The sequence below is a fragment of the Geotrypetes seraphini genome, chromosome 7, assembly GCF_902459505.1.
Source record: "Geotrypetes seraphini chromosome 7, aGeoSer1.1, whole genome shotgun sequence".
Classification (NCBI taxonomy): domain Eukaryota; kingdom Metazoa; phylum Chordata; class Amphibia; order Gymnophiona; family Dermophiidae; genus Geotrypetes; species Geotrypetes seraphini.
The window spans coordinates 134,875,629-134,899,456 of NC_047090.1; the positions used below are offsets into that span (position 1 = coordinate 134,875,629).

Here is a 23,828-nt window from a genome sequence, read left to right on the forward strand (position 1 = left end):
GAACTATAGATATTTTTGAATTAATAACTGTATTAGGGATCTCATTGTCTAACACAAATGGACTAGTTTGGTAGATGATAATATTATGAATGATTCTGACCCGCGAACTATACGACGGGGTTTTATGGCACCTTCGGGATTAATAGACAAGATATGCACTTTCCCTAACTCATTCAGGCTTTCCCAGTTTAAATCCAAGTTGATGCCACAAAATACATACTGAGCATACCGAATGGGGCTCTTCAGCTTGGAGAAGAAAAGGCTAGGGGTGATATGATAGAAGTCTCTAAACTACCGAGTGGAGTGGAAAGGGTAGATGTGAATCGCTTGTTCACTCTTTCCAAAAATGCTAGAACTAGGCGGCATGCGATGAAGCTACTAAGTAGTCAATTTAAAAACAGACAGAAGAAAATATTTCTTCACTCAATGTGTAATTAAACTCTGAAATTTGTTGCCGGAGAATGTGATGAAATCAGTTAGCTTAGCGGGGTTTAAAAAAGGCTTGGCTAATTTCCTAAAAGAGATGTCCATAGGCCATTATTGAGATGGCCTGGGTAAATCCACTGCATAAAATCTGTTTTACTACTTGGGACCTGGGTTGGCCACTGTTGGAAACAGGATACCGAGCTTGATGGACCTTCAGTCTGTTCCATTATGCCATTCTTATGTTCTTAAATTACCAAACAATATTTTGTAGATCCTTCCAGTTCTATTTGGACTGAGAATTCTTAGCAATGTGTTTGCTACAAGGAACACCAGATTCGTTGTGCATTTTGCTTTAAGCATAGTGTATCAGCTGTCCAAGTAAATTATAGGCATACGCTTCCACTAAGCACGCATTTAGCCTGAATGAGAGGAGGTCTCACTCTCCTTTCACAGTATTTATAAATCTTAAATAAAAAGCACAGATCATCATATAACTCTAAATTAGAAACCAAAGGCCCACTGCAGTACATTTTAATTTATTAATTAGGTATAAAAGAATTAAAGTCTACAGAAGCCTGCTTTCAAAAGCACCCTACTGGTGCTCAGGAGCCAGACAAAGAGCAAGACTCATCTCAATGGCTAGTTTCACAGCTTGTAGTTAATTCTGCTTTAAAGAAAAAAAACAAACAAACCCACATCCAAAATAATCCTCTGTAGCTCTGCTGCTCCCTTACTGCCCAACTGCTCACACCAAATTTTAAATGTTGCTACATATTCTAAAGGAAACGCTGAAGCTTTGTAAGCACAATGTAAACGTGAAAGGCTCATCAAGTTACATTTGCATCTCATTTTGAAATGCTGAAATGTATTTATTCATACACACTAACAGGGATTCCCAGAGGGCCTCATTTTCTAAGAGAGTCTTCCATTCTGTGTGTGCCTAGGAGGGAAATCTTTTGAATGTAGCATATTTATTATGCTGTGCTAGAATATTAGAGAAAGCACAGTTACTTACCGTAACAGGTGTTATCCAGGGACAGCAGGCATATATTCTCACATGTGGGTGACGTCATCTACGGAGCCCCGGCGCGGACAGCTTTTCAAGCAAACTTGCTAGAAGTTTCAAGTTTGCACACTGCACCACGCATGTGCGTGCCTTCTGCCCACTAGAGGGCGCATCCCACCTCGTGGTCCTCAGTTCCATAACTAGCTTAGAAGCCATCCCCGGGGAGGTGGGCGGGTTGTGAGAATATATGCCTGCTGTCCCTGGATAACACCTGTTACGGTAAGTAACTGTGCTTTATCCCAGGACAAGCAGGCATGATATTCTCACATGTGGGTGACCTCCAAGCCAAACCAAAAAGGGCAGGTGGGAGGATGGCAAATTTAAGAAAACAGATTTTGTAAAACTGACTGGCCAAACCGGCCGTCATTCCTGGACAGAGTGTCCAGACAGTAGTGAGAGGTGAATGTATGAACCGAAGACCAAGTGGCAGCCTTACATATGTCTTCCATCGGGGTGGAACGGAGGAAGGCTATCGAAGCTGCCATTGCTCGGACCTTGTGCCCCGTGACTCGACCCGGGGGAGGAAGGCCAGCCTGAGTATAGCAAAGGGAAATGCACGCCGCCAACCAGTTAGACAGAGTGCGCTTGGAAACTGGGTGCCCTAATCGATTGGGATCGAAGGACAAGAATAATTGCGGGACCTTCCGATGGGACTTGGTGCGTTGAAGGTAAAATGCCAACGCCCTCTTACAGTCAAGCGTGTGAAGCGCCGTCTCGCCAGGATGGGAGTGGGGCTTAGGGAAGAACACAGGAAGGACAATGGACTGATTGAGGTGGAAATCAGAAACAACCTTCGGGACGAACTTAGGATGGGTGCGGAGGACCACCTTGTCATGATGGAATACGGTGAAGGGTGGGTCCGCAACCAAGGCTTGTAGTTCCCCAATCCGCCTAGCGGAGGTGAGGGCAATCAGAAACACCACCTTCCAAGTCAGAAATTTCAAGAGGGACTTGTTGAGTGGCTCAAAGGGTGGTTTCATCAGTTGAGCTAAAACCACATTCAAATTCCATACGACTGGGGGAGGTTTGAGCGGGGGACAAACCCTGAGTAATCCTTTCATGAAGCGTGTCACCAAGGGATGGAGAGACAGAGGGCGTCCATCCAGGTGTTGGTGGAAGGCGGAAATCGCACTAAGATGGACACGCACCGAAGTGGTTTTCAGGCCAGAGCGCGACAAATGGAATAAGTAGTCCAGAACCGAGGGTACCGGGGCCGATACCGGGTCCAGGAGGAAAGATGAGCACCAGGTGGAAAACCTGGTCCATTTCTGCGAATAGCAAAGCCTCGTCGAGATCTTGCGGGAGGCTTCCAGCACTTCCCTCACTGATTGAGACAGGTCCGGAGGGGTCAGGGAACAAGAAACCAAGCTGTCAGGTGCAATGACTGCAGATTGGGATGTAACATGGATCCTTGATTCTGAGATAGCAGAGAAGGACAGACAGGCAGAAGAAGGGGTTCCCTGGCGCTGAGTTGGAGCAGTAGGGAGAACCAGTTCTGACGCGGCCACCGAGGAGCTATGAGAATCATCGTGGCCGTGGACGATCTGAGATGTACCAACGTTCGCATGATCAGAGGGAAAGGAGGGAATGCATAGAGGAACTTCCCGTCCCAATCGAGAAGGAAGGCATCCGCCTCCAGACGATCCCGCGAGTACATCCGAGAGCAATACAGTGGTAGTTTGTGTGTCTCCGGAGAGGCGAACAGATCTACCTGTGGCGTTCCCCAGCGAGCGAAGACCTCGTGCAGAACTGCTGAGTGTAGAGTCCACTCGTGGGGTTGCAGGAGTCGACTGAGTTTGTCCGCCAGACAATTCAGTTCCCCCTGGATGTAGACCGCCCGGAGGAAGATGTTCCGGGAGGCCGCCCACTCCCAGAGGCGAAGGGCCTCGGAGCAGAGGGGCCACGACCCCGTTCCCCCCTGTTTGTTCACATAGTACATTGCTACTTGGTTGTCCGTGCGGACGAGGACCACCTGGTCCTGTACTACGTGAACGAAGGCTCGAAGTGCTAGGAAGATGGCCCGAAGCTCTAGCACGTTGATGTGACAGCGACGGTCCTCTGCCGACCACAGGCCCTGTGTGCGAAGACCGTCGAGGTGGGCTCCCCACGCGTAGTCCGAGGAGTCCGTGGTCAGAACCTTGCGAAATGGGGGAGTGCGAAACATTAGTCCCGTGGACAGATTTGAAGAGTCTGTCCACCAACTTAGCGATTTCCGCAAAAGCGGAGTCACCGAAATGAGGCGCGACTCCGGATCGCACTCCTGGCGCCATTGTGATGCGAGTGTATACTGAGGGATCCTCAGATGCAGCCTCGCAAATGGCGTGACGTGTACCGTCGAGGCCATATGGCCGAGCAGCATCATCATGCGCTTGGCCGACACCCTTGGTAGTTGAGAGACCTGGCGGCTCATCCGTACCAAGACTTCCAACCGTTGGGTCGGAAGGTAGGAGCGCAGGCGCACCGTGTCCAGCACCGCACCTATGAATTGAAGAGACTGAGCCGGCCTCAACTGAGACTTTGGAAAGTTTATCTCGAATCCGAGGGTTTGCAGGAAGGCAATAGACTGTCGGGTCGCTGAGATAACCTCCTCCCTGGTCGGGGCTTTGATGAGCCAGTCGTCCAGGTAAGGGAACACATGGAGCCCGCGAGACCTCAGGGCTGCCGCCACTACTACCATGCACTTCGTGAATACTCGTGGGGACGCGGCCAGGCCGAAGGGCAGGACTCTGTACTGGAGGTGTAGGTCTCCCACCTGGAATCGTAAGAATTTTCGGCAGGTGGGGTGCACCGGGACATGGGTATATGCTTCCTTCAAGTCGAGGGAGCACATCCAGTCCCCTTCCTCCAAAAGAGGATACAAGACCGGGAGAGATAGCATTCGAAATTTCTCCCTGGCCAGGCATTTGTTGAGCTTCCTGAGGTCGAGTATGGGGCGCATGTCCCCGGTCTTTTTTGGGACCAAAAAGTAACGGGAGTAAAATCCCGTCCCCCACTGGTCCTTGGGGACCGGCTCGACCGCCCGAAGCTTCAGGAGAGCTTTGGCTTCGGTCAGAAGGGTCGGTAGTTGCGACCGGTTGCACAAGGCTAAATTTGGGGGACTGTCCGGTGGCGAGGACACAAAATTGAGCGAGTAGCCTTCGGAGACGATCCGGAGCACCCAAGCGTCTGAGGTAATCGCGGTCCATGCCTTCCGGAAGGACCGAAGACGCCCCCCGATGGGAAGGGGTTCTGGTGAAGGTGCGGAGGGGAACCCGCCCCGTCCGCTCAGCCCGTCAAAAGGAAGGCGCGGGCTTAGAAGGGCCCTGCGCCGGGGCTTGGGTTTGTCCCCCTCTGCCTCGTTGAGACGGACGTCTCGGAGGCGGTCTTGAGAAAGACGGGGTCGACTTCTGGGGGTACCGGCGCGGCGGAGGCCGGAAAGGTTTCTGCGGCGGGGGCCTAGGTTTGGGGCGGACCAGGGATGCTAAAGAGCGTTCCTGTTCCGACAACCGCTTGGTCGCCGCCTCCAAAGACTCGTCAAATAACTCGGACCCCACACAGGGCAGGTCTGCAAGACGTTCCTGCAGGTTTGGGTCCATGTCGAGGGTGCGAAGCCAGGCCAAGCGGCGCATGGCCACTGCGAGGGCCGACACCCTCGAAACCAGCTCAAAGGTGTCGTACACTGAATGGAATAGGTACAACCGCAATTGAGACAGGTTGGACATAAACTTATCGAATCCTGCTCTTTGGGAGTCCGGTAACGAGTTCCGATATTGAGGAAGGTCCTTCACCATCCCACGCAAGTAGGAGGAAAAGGTGAAGGAGTAATTTAGAACTCTGGTGGCCATCAGAGTGTTTGAATAGAGGCGACGGCCAAACTTGTCCAGGGTCCGCCCCTCCCTGCCGGGTGGAACCGCCGCAGAAACCCGTGAGGGCTGTGATTTTTTAAGGGCAGATTCCACCAGGAGGGACTGGTGGGAGAGCTGCGCCTTATCAAACCCTTTCGGGGGAATCGTCCTATACTTTGATTCCATTTTTGACGGGACAGACGTGCCTGTAAGAGGGCTCGACAAGTTCTTCAGCCAGGTCTGCAGGAGGACACTGTTGAGAGGGAGTCTAGGTACCTCTCTAGGGGGAGTGGGAAGGTCCTGTTCCTCTAGAAATTCCTTGGAATATTTGGAACCTACCATCAGGTCAATCCCCAGGGCTTGGGCCATGTCCTGGACAAAAGATGAGAAGGAGGACGGCCTAGCCTGGGGGGACGGGGTTCTCGACCGTCCCGCCGAGGAGCGGGGGGAGGCCTCATGGGAATACTGAGGATTCCTAACCGATCCTGAATCCCAGGATCCTCTCTCCACGGCCCTCGAGGGGGAGGGTGAAATCATCCTCCTAGGGGAGTCCCTGGGGGAGGATCCCGGGGTCCGTGGGGTCCTCTCCCGTTTCCTCGGCGAGGCGGCACGGGAAGACTTTCCCCGGGGTGAGCGGAGGAGCCTCGGATTTGTATTTATTCATACACACTAACAGGGATTCCCAGAGGGCCTCATTTTCTAAGAGAGTCTTCCATTCTGTGTGTGCCTAGGAGGGAAATCTTTTGAATGTAGCATATTTATTATGCTGTGCTAGAATATTAGAGAACTCATTCTACACCAGCTCCTGTACCTCTGGGCTGCTAAGGGCTGAAAATATCAAATGTTCCAAAAAAAAGAGAATTTGCTCAATAAATGTATGCATCCTGCAAGTAGTACATGGGGGGGGAGAAGGAACGAGAGGGACTTCATTCTCCCCACTGTGTCAAGCTTGCAAACAGCTGCACTGAGAACAGATGGCTCTTACCCTGCCACCCGAGGCCACTTTAGCATGACCACTCCAAATACAGCTCAAAAGAAGATTAGATTACATGGAAATGACTGATAACAAACCCAAATTCAAATGAACACTGCAATCAATTTAACTTTAAAATCGAAGTGGCGATTGCCCATCGAGTCTCAACACACTATATAAAGTAGGAACCCTAACAAGGAAATGGTTTCTTGGGTTAGCTCCGGGGTCTAATTTTTTTAAATATCAAACACATATGGCTTTCCTTAAAAACTGCTTACAGAAAGTTTCAAGCAATAAAATTATAATTCGAAATATCTTATAATTCTAAATTATAATTAAACAAACCCATTTAAGACAGAGATCTCACAGAAACTATTTCAAAACAAATAGTAGCCTAGTGATATTTCTTCGAGTACAAGAAGGATTGTAGGGCATAATTTAGCCTGGAGTTTTTTTGTCCCACAGAGACCAAATACAGAAGTGGTTTAATAAATCAGACCCGCAGTGCTCCCCTCCCCCTCACTCTGATATTATTCCATCACCCCTCTATTTCCATATTATCCTCCAATGCACTTTCATGTATAATATATTACAAGTGTCAAGCAAGCCCATAAGGAGACTTGGTAATCAAACTGTGTGACTAGAAAATATAAATACACTAAACCTGGTACCAGTGAAATATTGGTCACGAAACAAAAACATTAGCTACCAAGGCCATTATTTAAGAATCATATCAATGTGAAAATTATGGCCGTCTGAAATCAGTTCTTTGCATACAAATGTGTTATAGAAGCAGGGAACAGAGTAGTGAGGATAAAATACCCCCCAAAAAAGGAGTAGGTCAGAAAAACCTTATTGTTAAAAAAAAAAAACCCACATGTTTAATTAGTTCCAACAGGAATAAATGCAAAGTGATCTCGTTCAATTACAAGTGTAGTTGCACAAAGGATTGGAGTTGGCACGGCCGTGTTTGGACACTACAGTCAGTGTCTCCAATATGGCAAAACAGAGCAGACTTTTACAGTCTATGTCATCTACACCTAACGGCTGATAGTGAGTAAAATGTCAAGTTTGCAACATTGTTGGATCATTGGTTTATTCAGTATTGACAATCCAAAATAATAAAACTGCTCTTCTGTGATTGGTTGACTACAGTACCCTATTTGTTCTGTTGATATTTGATCATGACATAGTGTAACCTACGTGGAGTTACAGGTGCAGCTCTGGCCACCTTATAGGGCAGACTATATGGACCATAAAGATTTTTATCCACCGTCATATACTAGATTATCTCTGGCTATGTCTATTGTAGCCATTCACATAGCTCCCTCCAGTCTCAAGGGAAGACCTTCATTAGGCAGGGCGCATTTACTAATAACCAATGGAAGCAACACTCCCTGCTGAGCCTGAGAGCCTCACACCCCCAGTAAGGACTCAATATTTCCAGCACTGTAATCTTTTGAATGTTTAGTATGATTTTACATTTTAAAAAAAAGACAACCACCAGGGACACCACCTATAAAAGATACTTTGCAGTGGCGTAGTAAGGGGTGGGTGGACTGCCCTCTGGGTGCTGTCTTGGTGGAGCATCGGTAACTCTCCCCTCCCTCACGCCATGCTTTTGCCCTCCCTCCCTCCATGCCATGCTCACGCCATCCCTCCCTCTCCTCCCCCCCCCCCCCCCGGTACCTCTTTAAATTTTTGCCAGTGCAAGCAATTTCTCTGACCTGCTGCTCATGCCAGCCTGGCTCCCCTCTGAAATCACTTCTGGGTCATGGGCCAGGCCAGGAAGTGACATCAGAGGGAAAGCCAACGCTGGTGTGAGCAGCAGGCCAGAGAAACTGCTCGTGCTGGTGAAGATTTAAAGAGGTACGGGGGAAGGCAGGTCACTGGTGAAGATTTAGAGAGTTACCAGAGGGGTGGGGTGGGGAGAAGAGAGGGCACAAGTGTGGCATTGGAGCTGGGGGGGGGAGGAGAGCACCACTGCTCCGGGTACCTCCTACCCTTCCTAGGCCACTGGATACATGTATGTTTCAGCAGTGCATGGCCCTGCAAAACTTTCTGTAATATGTGCAAGAGTATGAACTTGGGGGTTTCTCTCTCCCCCCTCAGGATGTATAAGTTGGTCAGGTCAAATATTTTGAGCAGCATTTTAGAATTGAGATGTCTAAGTCAAAATGTCTTAAGTTTTGCTAGTACTAACAGGATCTGCTGACAGAGCTTGTTCTAAATACATGTAGAAATGGACATTAATGCACTGGTTATTTGTGCCATTAACAGTCATTTGTTTTTCTACAAAGTGCCTAAAATATACAAGCCTGGATGTAAACATTTATCTTGAAGCAGTCCTCAGCATCCCTTGCCAGTCAGGCTTTGGGGGGGGAGGAGGGCAGTGGAGATACCCCCTAATCCCTGTATTGTGGCACTGCTCAAAATGAACCCTTTTCTGAAACTTAAGTGTTCCTAGTAGCGGTGTGATCCCAGCATCTAACACATTCATTCCCCTTCTAAAGTGGGGAATATTTTAGGCATGCCCTAGTCCTAAAATGTTACACAATTTTGTGGAAACTTCGGACGACAAAAAATTTTTTTGATAGTGCATCATTTAGATTATTAGTACAATCTTCCATCTTATCTGTTCTTGATTATTGTAATATAATATACGTGGGATCTCATAAAAAGCTTCAAAAGAGACTGGGACTTATACAGAACACGGCAGTCCGCCTAATTTTCAGCCTGAAAAAATATGATCATATTACCCCATTTATCGACAGTTGCATTGGCTGCCTTTTGAGGCTAGAATATTGTTTAAATTCAGTTGTATATGTTTTAAAGTGTTGTTTGGTATGGCGCCTATTTGTCCTCATGCTTTGAACGATACAAACCTAATAAGATTACTCGAGGGCAATATTTATTTGTTCTCCCGACTATCAAGTCTTGTCATTACAAGAGATTTTTTTATAAACTGCTCGGTTTTCAGGAAGGTAAAATGAACTTATGGTTAAGTACCATTATCTCTCAGGCTCACTCATATGTCTTTTAGGAAACTACTAAAAACCGATTTATTTGACAAATTTGTAAACTGATGTTTTAGAATTCTGACTGGTAAATGCATAATCAAAAAAAACCGTCTAAGTCCCTTTTTGGCCTAAGGCCTTAAACGTTGAAAGTAGAAGCAGGGAAAATGTCCATAACCAAAAAAATAATGGCCTGCATCTACATTCAGCTGTTAAACGCCCAGACCACCACTACGTCTACACTTGTACCCCATAATGAACCAAAAAAACACCTAAGCCCCAAACATCCAACACAAGGGCTTTTAGGCAAAGGAGGAGCCAGTCCTTCACCTAAAAACTGGAGTCTGTAACTGGTGTCTGTCAAAAACAACACCGGTTATAGAATCCACTCCAAGCCCCCCTCCTCCACGACATCGGGGCAGGAGGGAACCCAAGCCCTCCTGCCCCGAGCACCCCACGACAACATCGGGGCAGGAGGGAGCCCAAGCCCTCCTGCCCCGGGCACCCGCAGCACCCCGCAACAACATCGGGCCAAGAGGGAGCCCAAGACCTCCTGACCTCTCGTCCCCCCAGGCGGACCCCCCCCCTATCCCCCACAATACGGGCAGGAGGGATCCCTGGCCCTCCTGCCCTCGACACAACCCCCTCCTCCCAATGTCCACCCCCCCGAACCCCTGATCACCCCCCCCCCCCCGCTGACTCCACAAACCCCCCCACCCCCACCCTGTACCTCAAATCGTTGGCCGGACAGACGGATGCCAAGCCCGCCCGTCCAGCAGGCCAGCTGGCTCCAGAATGGGGCCGGATTAGCCCTGGCGGCTGAAACCCCGCCCACAGGTGGAGCCTGAGGCACCTGGGCCAGTCAGTATAGGCTCCTCCTGTGGGCGGGGCCTTAAGCACATGGGCCTCTCCTCTCAGTCCCTAGCTCTCCCAGTCTCCTATTTCCTTCTATCTACCCCCATTACTACATTTTTACTACTGTACTTACAGTTCTCTCACTTATCTTGTCATCTCACTTCTGACCTCTTCCACGTGGTTCACCACTTCCAGAATAACCCTCCCTCTCTCCACTCGTCAGGCTACATCTCCCTGTCCCTTTCTCTCCATCTCCTAGCATCCACCTATCCCACCTCTCTTCCCCTCCTGCCCTCCCATGGGTCCATCTCTCATTTTTTTTGCAGGGAACTGCCAGCCATGGCAGCGATTCTCATCAGCTGCCTGTGGCCCCTCTCCATGCTTTCCTTCTGCCTTGGACTGTCCCAAAGACACAGCTTCCTGTTTCTGATTGGGTGGACTGCAACAGAAGGAAAGCACTGAGAGGGGCCACAGGCAGCTGATGAGAATCACTGCCACAGCCGGCGATCCCCTGCAATTAAAATGGATTTGTCCGCAAAACCGATGGCGAGCGCGATGTTGAACCAGCAACGTTAGAAAGAGGAAAACGTGCTGGCCCACTGGGAACCCTCCAGAGCCTTAAAGCCCAAGGCAGTTGCCCTGTTTGCCCCCCCCCTTAACACCGACCCTGATAACACAACAAGTGTCAAACCATAGCAAGAGAGCACCTAAGATGTAAGAGAGAGGGAGAAGGGCATTTGCAGAAAGGATGGTGAACAAGAGCTCATTGTCTCATTGTGTTACACCAAAATTACTCTCAAGTTACCATGTACCTAAAATCCAACAACACTTGCTGTGCACGCTCTTCATCTTCCATCTAGGGGACACTAAGTAAACAGTCAGTTGCATGCTACAAATTTGTGCCATTAAGCATTCAATGGCAAACATCAATTACAAAAGACAGCACAAGTCTTGTTCAGGTGTAAATTCTCGGACAAAGAAAGCAGTGCCTTTCAAAGCCACTTTAGCAAATAAAAATGCAATGCACGACACCTGGTATGTAAAATGAGAAATGCCAACAATTCCTATTACATAAGGCCATTTTGATGCCAATAACTAGTATATACATGATAAAGAATGCTTTGTTTACCTGCAATACTATGACAACCTCAAATGAAACACAGCTTTGTTTGGTTTGGTTTCCTGCATAGGCCTGAAACCTAGACTTAACTATGGACATGGACCACTGATACTACTGTTAATATATAACATGGAAAGAAGATATTAAGAAAATTACTAAATGCTGGCTTGTTTCTTACTTCAAATCACGTCTTCTTGGTCTTATTCCCACATTTTTAATATGAATGTACTTTATTTTAGGGTTATCTTTTGTTCAAATTAATCTTTTTCAAGGTCATGCAAGTTGTTTGTGCTATATTCATAGCTGAAAGCAGAATGATAACTGGTTCACTCCCCCACCTAATCACCAATGGCTTCAGAAAAATCCTGCATAGCTGTCCAGACCAAGCTTGAACTATATTTTTTAAAGAGAATTAAGCAGTAAGCATTATGTATTGATCCATGCTGGTGTGCTGAAAAACACTGCAACATGGAGTTAGATTTTTTTTATTCTAGATTAAATCATGGGACATAAGAAGAACCTTGGAGGAAGGTCATTTAGGTCATGATGATCTGGGACAATCCTGCACACCCATGAATATAGTCAGAGGGTAGGTCTGCCGAATCTCCTCTTTAAATGAGCCTATCAGAGAATGGTTTGTGCATGCTTTAAGATGAACAGGCCTTTGCTTCATAGGACCAATTCTTATGACTTAATCCTCATCAAGCTGGGCCAATCATGAACTGCCAAACTCCATTACTTCCCTGTTAGCCAATGACAGGACTTACCATTAACAATAGATTTCCTGGACATTGAGGAGAGGAGCAGAGGAGAAAGAGAATGAAGAGGAGGAGACTGTGAGAGAGAACTGGTGGTTTCTAGCCCTGCAGAGAGAGACTGGAACTATGTGCCATGAAGAACAATGTCTTACCGGGAAGGGGGTGGGGAAAGACAATCTCTTCCCAGGCAGAGGTGAGAAATGCTGCTACAGTGAAATTATGTTTTAAATCAGACTTTTTTAGAGCAGTACTAGTCCGACAGCAACTAGCAAAGTTCAAATTAATTTACTAAACAAGGAGTAAATATATAGTAATGACTGTGTGGAAACATTAAACATTACATCTTACTGAGACACAAAGCTTATAAGTTTATATATATTTCTGTAATCTGACCTTAATTAAGATTGTTGATCTGTGTTACTATTAATTTGAGCTACAAAGAGCCAATTTTAAATCCCAAGCACCTCTTTTATTTACATATACAGCATAACACTGAGAAGATATAAACAGATCCCATTACAAAACTATGGAGAACTCTAGCACAAATGGGAACACCTAAACACAGAACTCAGCTGATAAACAGCCTCTACAAAAATCAAGAAGCTGCAGTAAAAACTGAATGTGGCAACACCGATTGATTGGTTTGCATTAAAACGTGGCATCAGGCAAAGATTCACTTGTCACCTTACCTATTCAACCCTTAAGGCAAAACCATCTCCAGAAAAAAAAATTTGGAGGAGCGCATTGGTTTCAAAGTTGGTGGCCAAAAAAGCATCATCTGCATAGCGCAGGTTGTTTGTAACCTCATCACCAGCAGCAAAGACGACATGCTATATCTACTGAGAAAAGTCAAAGCTGAAAGTTATAACATGGGATTAGAACTGAACAGAAGCAAGACGAGGATCATGACAATGGAAAAATGATGAAGATTTTGAGCTTGAAGGCAATAGAATAGAAGTTGTTAAGGATTTCAATTTCCTGGGCTTTTTCATAAACAAAGAAGCAAACTAGCAGGGAAGAAATACTCTGCAGAATAGCACTGGGTCGAACACGAGTCGATGATACCTAACAGTCATAGAATTATTCATCAGTCAACATGTTTCCAGTCTCAACTGGAGACCTCTGGAGTTCATCAAAGCAGTCACAGTGACCTTCCTCAGCCATTTCCTTAACACAACTACCAGCTTTGGAAGGGCAGTCTGTTTCCATCCTACAATGATGAACCTTTCCCCAAAAGAGGCTTCCTCTCCCCAATCCATATCTTTGAATAACTTTATTCCATAGTTCTCCTGGTAACACCCTGCTAGGCATTGTAGATCTTTGCATCAAATTAATTTCATAGAACAAAAAACATGATTCTGCACCCAGCAATATTCTAAACTGCTCATCTATCATCACTGAACCCAAGTGGGCTTTAAGTTGTTATGGGCCTTGGTCAGACAGAGCTTGGAAGTGGAACCAAAACTAATTCAGGTTTGCAATGACAAAGGTTGAATAGATCTAGACAACCAGACCGATTTCTTACTCTATACTTTCAGTTATAGAAACATTCAAAAAGTAATTATGTTGTACAAATCAGTGAAGCAGATTTTTACTTTAATACACTTAGAACTCTATTTTTTAGACAGCAGAATGTGGAAAAAAATGCACAAGGGTGTGAAGATTGTTGCAAGCCATCCTGGCTGCCAAATGGTCTATAAAACCATTTAAGATACTCACCAGAACGAAAAATTCAGTTGTTAGAGATGTTCAGTCATCATTACATTTTAATCTCCCTATTCATGGACCAATAATACAGGGTAGATGTGAGCGCCTCAACTTGATCTGTCATTTTCTTCTAAGGAACTAATTGAGGGTTTGCATCATATTTTATTGCTCGTTGACTTTGGACTACCGTATTTTCGCGGATATAACGCGCGCGTTATACGTGATTTTACGTACCGCGCATACCCCTCGCGCGTTATATGCCTGAGCGCGGTATACAAAAGTTTTTTAACATAGTTCCCACCCCGCCCGACGCCCGATTCACCCCCCCAGCAGGACCGCTCGCACCCCCACCCCGAACGACCGCTCGCACGCGCTCCCACCCGCACCCGCATCCACGATCGGAGCAAGAGGGAGCCCAAGCCCTCTTGCCCGGCCGACTCCCCGACGTCCGATACATCCCCCCCCCCCCGAAGGACCGCCGACTTCCCGACAATATCGGGCCAGGAGGGAGCCCAAACCCTCCTGGCCACGGCGACCCCCTAACCCCACCCCGCACTACATTACGGGCAGGAGGGATCCCAGGCCCTCCTGCCCTCGACGCAAACCCCCCCCCCCCAACGACCGCCCCCCCCCCAAGAACCTCCGCCCGTCCCCCAGCCGACCCGCGACCCCCCTGGCCGACCCCCACGACACCCCCACCCGCCTTCCCCGTACTTTGTGTAGTTGGGCCAGAAGGGAGCCCAAACCCTCCTGGCCACGGCGACCCCCTAACCCCACCCCGCACTACATTACGGGCAGGAGGGATCCCAGGCCCTCCTGCCCTCGACGCAAACCCCCCTCCCTCCAACGACCGCCCCCCCCCAAGAACCTCCGACCGACCCGCGACCCCTCGGGCCGACCCCCCCACCCCCCTTCCCCGTACCTTTGGAAGTTGGCCGGACAGACGGGAGCCAAACCCGCCTGTCCGGCAGGCAGCCAACGAAGGAATGAGGCCGGATTGGCCCATCCGTCCTAAAGCTCCGCCTACTGGTGGGGCCTAAGGCGCGTGGGCCAATCAGAATAGGCCCTGGAGCCTTAGGTCCCACCTGGGGGCGCGGCCTGAGGCACATGGGCCAAACCCGACCATGTGTCTCAGGCCGCGCCCCCAGGTGGGACCTAAGGCTCCAGGGCCTATTCTGATTGGCCCACGCGCCTTAGGCCCCACCAGTAGGCGGAGCTTTAGGACGGATGGGCCAATCCGGCCTCATTCCTTCGTTGGCTGCCTGCCGGACAGGCGGGTTTGGCTCCCGTCTGTCCGGCCAACTTCCAAAGGTACGGGGAAGGGGGGTGGGGGGTCGGCCAGGGGGGTCGCGGGTCGGTCGGAGGTTCTTGGGGGGGGGGCGGTCGTTGGAGGGAGGGGGGTTTGCGTCGAGGGCAGGAGGGCCTGGGATCCCTCCTGCCCGTAATGTAGTGCGGGGTGGGGTTAGGGGGTCGCCGTGGCCAGGAGGGTTTGGGCTCCCTTCTGGCCCAACTACACAAAGTACGGGGAAGGCGGGTGGGGGTGTCGTGGGGGTCGGCCAGGGGGGTCGCGGGTCGGCTGGGGGACGGGCGGAGGTTCTTGGGGGGGGGCGGTCGTTGGGGGGAGGGGGTTTGCGTCGAGGGCAGGAGGGCCTGGGATCCCTCCTGCCCGTAATGTAGTGCGGGGTGGGGTTAGGGGGTCGCCGTGGCCAGGAGGATTTGGGCTCCCTCCTGGCCCAATATTGTCGGGGAGTCGGCGGTCCTTCGGGGTGGGGGTGCGAGTGGTCCTGCCGAGGGGGGAGAAGAATCGGACGTCGAGGGGGGGCATCAGGCTTTCAGGATGGGGACAGGACTTCAAGGGGGGACAGGCAGATCTTCAAGGGGGACAGGCAGACCTTCAAGGGTGACAGGACTTCAAGGGGGACAGGCACGGAGAGTCGGGGCAGTGCACCGAAAGTCAGGGTGAGTCGGGGCAACCAGAGGAGAGTCGGGGCAGTGCACCGAAAGTCAGGGTGAGTCGGGGCAACCAGATGAGAGTCGGGGAGGGCGAAAGGAGAGTCGGGGTGGCCAGAGGAGAGTCGGGGAGAGCGAAAGGAGAGTCGGGGTGGCCAGAGGAGAGTCGGGCAGCATGCGCGTTATATGCCTGAGCGCGGTATAGAAAAGTTTTTGTACATATCATCGTGATTTCTGCGCGCTATACCCCTGTGCGCGTTTTACAACGGTGCGCGTTATATCCGCGAAAATACGGTATATTTTCTTTAAGAAATTGATCATCTCCCCTTGTTTCTTTTCTAATTATATAATGTCTCTATATACTGTATATTATATATTTTGGAAATTTGGAAGAAATCCTATAGTGGCTAGCTGGAAATAAGCTTTTATTGTATCCAAGTTGATTGGAAATTTTATGGATTGGCAAATCACCAGTCCTGAAGTGGTTAGTGTTAGTAAGACCAAAGGCAAACATCATCTTAGCATATATCAGATTCATAGTTTGAGCGTTATTTTAGATGGCAATCCTCTACTATGCAGCATCATACTCAATTTTCAAGACTATTTTGAGGCTTTTACATAGTAACATAGTAGATGACGGCAGATAAAGACCCGAATGGTCCATCCAGTCTGCCCAACCTGATTCAATTTAAATTTTTTAATTTTTTCTTCTTAGCTATTTCTGGGCAAGAATCCAAAGCTCTACCCGGTACTGTGCTTGGGTTCCTACTGCCGAAATCTCTGTTAAAACCTACTCCAGCCCATCTACACTCTCCCAGCCATTGACACCCTCCCCAGCCCATTCTCCACCAAATGGCCATATACAGACACAGACCGTGTAAGTCTTCCCAGTACTGGCCTTAGTTCAATTTTTAATATTATTTTCTGATTCTAGATCCTCTGTGTTCATCCCACGCTTCTTTGAACTCAGTCACAGTTTTACTCTCCACCACCTCTCTCGGGAGCGCATTCCAGGCATCCACTACCCTCTCCGTAAAGTAGAATTTCCTAACATTGCCTTTGAATCTACCACCCCTCAACCTCAAATTATGTCCTCTGGTTTTACCATTTTCCTTTCTCTGGAAAAGATTATGTTCTACGTTAATAACCTTCAAGTATCTGAACGTCTGAATCATATCTCCCCCGTCTCTCCTTTCCTCTAGGGCAGGGGTGTCCAATGTCGGTCCTCGAGGGCCACAATCCAGTCGGGTTTTCAGGATTTCCCCAATGAATATGCATGAGATCTATTTGCATGCACTGCTTTCAATGCATATTCATTGGGGAAATCCTGAAAACCCGACTGGATTGCGGCCCTCGAGGACCGACATTGGACACCCCTGCTCTAGGGTATACATATTCAGGCCTTCCAGTCTCTCCTCATACGTCTTCTGGCGCAAGCCTCCTATCATTTTCGTCGCCCTCCTCTGGACCACTTCAAGTCTTCTTACGTCCTTCGTCAGATACGGTCTCCAAAACTGAACACAATACTCCAAGTGGGACCTTATGGTCAGTTTCCCAGATTAAGTCTTAGCATTGTGGATTTGGTTACTGAAGTCCAGGTGGTTATTGTTTCTCATCTTTACTGTGACGGTATTTATATAGGTCCTTCTACCAAATCCATCCAGCAACTCAATTGGTTCAAGCTGCATCAGTATTTTTCAGCCTGTGTATTATAGAACTCAGAACTGGGTCTTGAAAGTTTTAGCTAAAGCAGCAAATGCTCCCACCTCCAGTCTTAGGCCAATACATAGTGCCTTGTTGGTAAATCCTTCCCTTGAAAAGTGCCTATTTGTCACCTACCCCCTAAAAAACAGGCTTTTCCCACTGGGGAAAATATTTCAGTACAGTTTGGGGGTAAATTATAAAAATATGCACAGGCTTTTGCTATATACCGTAGTAAAATTAAAATTTCTTGTAACCCAGCTATGTTACTTTGTTAGCTCAGTTTTAAGGATCTTATCCTTTGAAGTCCATAATGTTTAAATGCAATAATACCCCTACTCGAGTTAGATTTTATAAGGGCTCCTTTTACAAAGGCACGCTAGCGATTTAACGTACATAATACCGCGCGCTAAACCGCTGGCCACACTAGCCGCTACCACCTCCTCTTGAGCAGGCGATAGTTTTGGGGTTAGCGCGTGATAAAGTCACGCACATTAACCCCGCTAGCACAGCTTAATAAAAGGAACCCTAAGTCTTCTATTTCTTTTATTTTGGAGTTTTTCCATTTTCCACATGACATGGGCTATTTTCCTGAACTATATTTGTTTGTTAATGCTGTTTTCATGATTAATTTCACAATTTTGTATTTGAAATAATGCAATTGAAATATTAATAAAAATATTTCAATGTTATAATTAACTATTCATATGTGTGCTGTATTTTAATACTGTATCATGCTTTGGCATTTTTAACTTAGGCATGTAATAAATATTTTGCTAAAACCAGTAAATATTAAAAAGCATGATGTATAAAAAAAAGGTTTGTTAGGTTTTATCTTATGTTGACTTGTAAATTAAATAACAGATGCTATTATATACAATTTTTCACATTACTTTTCACCTCAGATGCAATAAAAAGGCATCATAACCGCCTCGGAAGGCAGCTTCAATTATGCCTAAGTAGATCAACCTGCCAAACAAAGGCCGACTGGTAAACTCATTAATGCAGAGAGGTGCTTTTAAGTAAAATCAGCTTTACCAGATAATAGACGAGACATATAGAAAGTCAAACAAGCAGTTAATATTTTAGTCACACTACCGTTCTAAACACAGACTGAACTTGAAGCAAAAGACACAGGCCTTAACAAGACACATGCCTGCCAACCACCACTTTTCTGTTTAACCCTCCTCCCAGTCACAAAGTGGGTGGCACAGATGTTATAATGTGGATCAGCTATGTCGAGTTATATTATGTACACTACACTAGATAATTGGGGGGAGGGGGAGAGGAGGAATTATGTTGGTAGAAGGAGTATTTGACTGTTCAGTGAATACCTATTTGTATGCAAGTGAGCAGGAAGTTATTAGCTCAGGTAGGAGGGAAGAAGGAACTGGAGATGCTCTGCATTCTGACTCTATTCCTTGGATGTAGAAGGGGAATAGCAAAAGAAAAAAAGGGGGGGGAGGGGGGAGATTATATGATTTCATGAGGGAGGCTAATCTGACACATAAGGTAACTAGTTCAATGCATGGGGAAAGGTTGGATCTGATCGTTGTTTGGCCAAACAGACTTTTGAAAATGGAAGACGACTGAACTAGGGAGGTACCATAGTTTGAACATAATGCTGTTTACTTTACAGAGCTGTGGCGCAATATGAGAGATTGCAATAAATCATCCCCCGAGCCTGTGAGGTTTGTTCACACAGACTGATGGAAAGCCACTTTGAAAAGCATGGTCCAGTGCCAATTGTTTATGGCGCTAATGGATTTAACAAGGGGTAGTAAAAGAATGGGAGGGGAAGAAGATACAAGTCGTAGATGTTAGCCTCATTTAAAAGAAGTAGGCAAGCAGTCAGAATATTGGCTCCTGGCTTATGGGTATTAAAGAGCTGTACGTTAGAGAATGACACGGTGACAAAATTCATCACCGTTCCCGTCCCCGCGGATAACCGCGGGAAACCATCTTCATGTCATTCTTTAAGGAGAGAGGGAAGAATCAGAGTATGAATGGCCACAACCACTGCCCCGCAAGCTTTGCTCTGAAGAATGCTGGTGTAGAAGAACTGAAGTTGAGATAGACACTACAGAATGACAGTCTCTGGCATCCAGAGCAGATATTGTGATGTCATAATGTTCATTCCACCAGTGCCTAAGAGCCAATCACATCATGATGTCACAATGGCTTCATTATCCTTGGCTCACATAAGAATCAGAGTATGAATGGCCACAACCACTGACCCGCAAGCTTTGCGTTGAAGAATGCTGGGGTAGAAGGACTGAGGTTGAAATAGACACTAGAAAATGACATGGGATTATTTCCCGCGATTATCCGTGGGGACGGGAACGGTGATGAATTTTGTCACCGTGTCATTCTCTACTGTACGTCCTTACAGAGTGTGAATACCACTTTGAGGAAGCTCAGGGTCAATACAGGCAAGTCTGCGTTTGGTGTAGGCTCTTAGGCAGTGATGTGCTAATTACTCTTCACAAGTAATTACAGTTACTAGTTACTTCTCAACTTAAGAGTAGTTAGTTACAATAATTCCAATTACTTATATAGGAAAGTAATTGATTACCGATTAGTTACCTGCTTAGAGTAACTAATAGCTTTTTCTGCCAAGAATACTTATAAGAATAGCCTTGCTGGATCAGACCAATGTTCTCTCTAGCCCAGTAGCCCGTCCTCATGGTGGCCAATCCAGGTCATTAGTACCTAGCAAAACCCCAAAAAGTAGCAACATTCCATGTTACTGAACCAGGGCAAGCAGTGGCTTCCCCCATGTCTGTCTCAATAACAGATTATGAACTTTTCCTCCAGGAAATTGTCCAACCCTTTCTTAAAACCAGCTTTATGGTATATGAAAAGGTAAAATATTGATCCTATACACATTCCCAATGTGAATATCACATAACTTCATCTCTTGAAGCTTATTTCAAGGTTTGACCAACTCATGCCAACCACATCCTCATTTCAAGCAATTAGTTATAGTTACTGGGATAGTGAATAAGTAGTTAACTAATTACTTTCATACAGTAATCAATAAAGTGACTATAGCAATCAATTACTAGTAACTCAATACTGTAAAACACTACCCTTAGGGAGGCTAAAGAAACTGGGAGAGGTGGATAATAGTGCCCAGGAATTGTTTTGGGCAGTGTGGATGTTGACAGGTCAGCAGCCAAGGATTGGGATTGGGGTCCAGGCAGTGAGTTACTGATGCCAGAAAAAGAGAGAGGTTAAAAGGACTGGGGGTGGGAGACCTTGGGGAAGGCACTGAACTCGTGGGAAGGGGGTGCTGAAAGAAAGTATTAGACTCTTGTTTGGGGGGAGGGATTGAAAGTGTGTTGGGAGTCTCGGGGAGGAGGACAACGCTACTACCTGCATACCACTAGAGCTGCAGCCTGCTCCTCTGCTTGTACGCCAGCCCTGTGAGAAACATTTCCAGGATATTTGCAACATATTGATGCCACCAGTTGCAGCAGAATACCACTGCTAGACATACTGGTGGCTTGCAGAAATTTAATAATGTCTCCCCAAGGTTGAAATTGTTACAAGTGTAGGACTATATAAGACAGAAAGAAGATAGACTCATTTGAGCTTTGGTGCTGGAGAAGAATTTTAGGTGGGCTGTGGACCGTGGAAGAACTAACAAATCGAAACTGGAAGAGATTAAACAAGCTACGTCTCTCAAAGCCCCAGATACAACTGTCTTATTTTGGTCACACTATCTGAAGAGAGATCAATGGAGAAGGCCATCATGTTTGGGAAGATCGAAGGAACCAGGCGAAGAGAGCTACCTGCAATCAGATGGCTGGTCATGTTGAAAACAACCACAAGTACGACACTGGAGGATCTTTCCGGACAAGCACAAAAACGATTTCTTTTTAGATCTGCAATTCATCAAGTCGCTAGGACTCCAACATGAGTCAATGACAGACAACACCAGATACAAAGTACTGATTATTTTCAAGTATTTCAAGAGGATACTACATACACATTTAAGGGAGGATAGGGTTTATTGATGGTGCCAAGCGTGTAGCAGGTGGTCACAAGTTGTATGGGGGAAGAAGGCTTATTTTTCAGCTTAGGATGCTGTGTTGGAAAAACTTGATGGTGTAAACTTGGAAGATTTGAGAGGGCTTGGAATTTAGAATTACTAGGGGCTAGGATTGAGGAGATGGATGGAAAAAAATGGGTTGGGGAGGGTTGTATAGCATGTATTTTATTTATATTATATTACTGTTTGGTTGATCAACAGAACTAAGCATCTTAAGTCTTGTCATAAAATTTTAAGTCTTGTCAAGAAAAGTAGCAAAGAGGTATTTGAAAATCAGACTGTTGCCTTATCAAAAATTATATATTTTTTTAGGATTGAGGCACCCTTGAAGAGTGAGGAATTGTTTGGAAATTAATCTAATTCAAAGTGATTGTACAGGCTTTAATTATTAGTCAGTTGGATAACTGCAATATGTTTTATGCAGGATGTGCAGATCTCTTATTGAAGAGATTGTACACCCTGAATAATACAATACTGTGACTGTTGTATTCAGCTAGAAAGTATGATAAGGTATCACCTTATATATTAGAGCTCATTGACTACCAGCACAGGCAGGTATAATTTTTAAAGTTTGTATGATGGTGCTTAGAATTCTATATGGCCAAGTTTCACAGTACATGATAAAGCTTGCGTCTTTTCCATCATCCCAAGGGATGTTAGATGTATGAATGATTTTTTTTTTTTTTAATTTCCACTTTTTCATCAAGCCACAAAAATGTGGGATGATTTTCCTGAGAATATTAGAATATCTGCAATTTAAGAAACATCTTTAAACTTGGCTATTTCAGAAATCTGTATTGGAAAGATGACTTAATATTATTGACTTATTCTATTTTGTATTTTTCTTGCAGTCTGTTAACTAATTGAGGAACATGAAGGCTGTAGGTATTGCATTAGTATTTTCAAGACAACCATGCAATGCAAATTAGTCTGATTTTTAGAACAAATTTAAGCAGATAGTTCTGACAAATATTCATTTTAGAGAACCTGAAAACACACTCTTTTGACATTTTTTTTTTCTGAGAGCCCCTGGATAAAACAGGAGCCAGTTAGATTTTTTTCCCAGGGAAAACAGAGAAGAGTGATGTGGGTAGAGCTGGACTTAAGGTTTCAGCACAATCAGGCAAATCCAAGCTGACATTTTCTCTCTGGTACCCTTGGTTCCAAAGTCTGGAAGCGCAGAGGACAAGATATAATGCCACAGAAGTACCCTTTTAAAGTAAAATATACACATCACCCGAAAGAAGCGGTTCTCAAATCAGTCCTAGGGTCACACCTAGCCAGTCAGATTTTCAGGATACCCCAAATAACAATGCATAAAACAGATTTGTATATAATAGAGACAGTACATGTATATTCATTATAAGATACCTGGAAATCAGACTGACTTAGTGTGTTCTGAGGATTGGTTTGGAAACCCCTGCCCTAAAGCAAGTATGAGCAGGCCTTGGTATTTGGCACTCTAGGCGGTTACATATGCCTAGATCTGGGCTTGAATGCAGCGATTTGAACCCGAGTCTCCAGGTCTCACATCTGTCCCCCAAGCTTTCTGTGGCTGGCCTCACTGCATCCAGTTCCTCAGCCCAGTGCTTTGCAACCCAGCTACTCATGCTTTCAAGATATCCACAATGAATACACAGGAGAGAGATCTGCATACCATGCAGATCTCTCTCATGCATATTCATTGTGGATTTCCTGAAAGCACGACTGGCTGGGTGTGCCCCGAGGGCTGGGTTACAGAGCACTGCCTTAGCCAATTACCTTTTTTTTCCAATAGCTGCCCCTGCTTTGACAGGAGATTCTTAGAACTAGGCCATCGCTACAATTTCCCCCAAAAGTACTTCTCACGTATCAGGCACTTCCTCTCAATTCCTCTTACCCTTCCTGAGAGGTTGTCTTGCAAAAGTGTTTGCTGTAGTGTAGGGGCCACTTCCTCCAGCTGAAGCATGTGACAGAGGTCAGTCAGCTCTTCCTGACCAAGTGATCCAGTGCCTGTTGAATCAAAGCTGTCAAACAGCTCCTTGAGACGGGCCTCATACTGGTCCTGCTCTGCTTCATCCATCCCATAGTCCACTGCTCCGCCTGCAGTAAGATGACAAAAAGACTTATCAGGGCCTTATCTGAATATATACCATACTACAACTAGCAGTGAAAACACAAGAGCAGATAAGGATCACAAGGCCCAGACTGCCTGCCCAATTTCACAGAGCGTCTTTTCAAAACATCTGTTATCTATGACTAGCTGCTGGTGAAATGACAGTACGCAGTTGGAGACGTTTCATTTGAATCACCATAAGACATGAATCATCATAAGACAAGTGTTTTGCAAAATCATGTTGCAACATACACACTGGCCTTCTTCTATCTCTACCCC

The 23,828-nt window shown here is 46.5% G+C and overlaps 1 protein-coding gene across 5 annotated transcripts in view; it reads right to left on the reverse strand.

Moving 5' to 3' along the window:
* Positions 1–23,828, reverse strand: part of NIN (ninein) — a 263,739-nt gene that overhangs the window by 225,044 nt on the left and 14,867 nt on the right. For all 5 annotated transcript variants that reach the window (XM_033951534.1, XM_033951532.1, XM_033951530.1 and 2 more), the window contains exon 2: positions 23,334–23,536. In XM_033951534.1, the coding sequence (XP_033807425.1) occupies positions 23,334–23,516 (183 nt within the window). In that variant the 5' untranslated portion in view covers positions 23,517–23,536. The remainder of the gene's footprint in view (positions 1–23,333; positions 23,537–23,828) is intronic.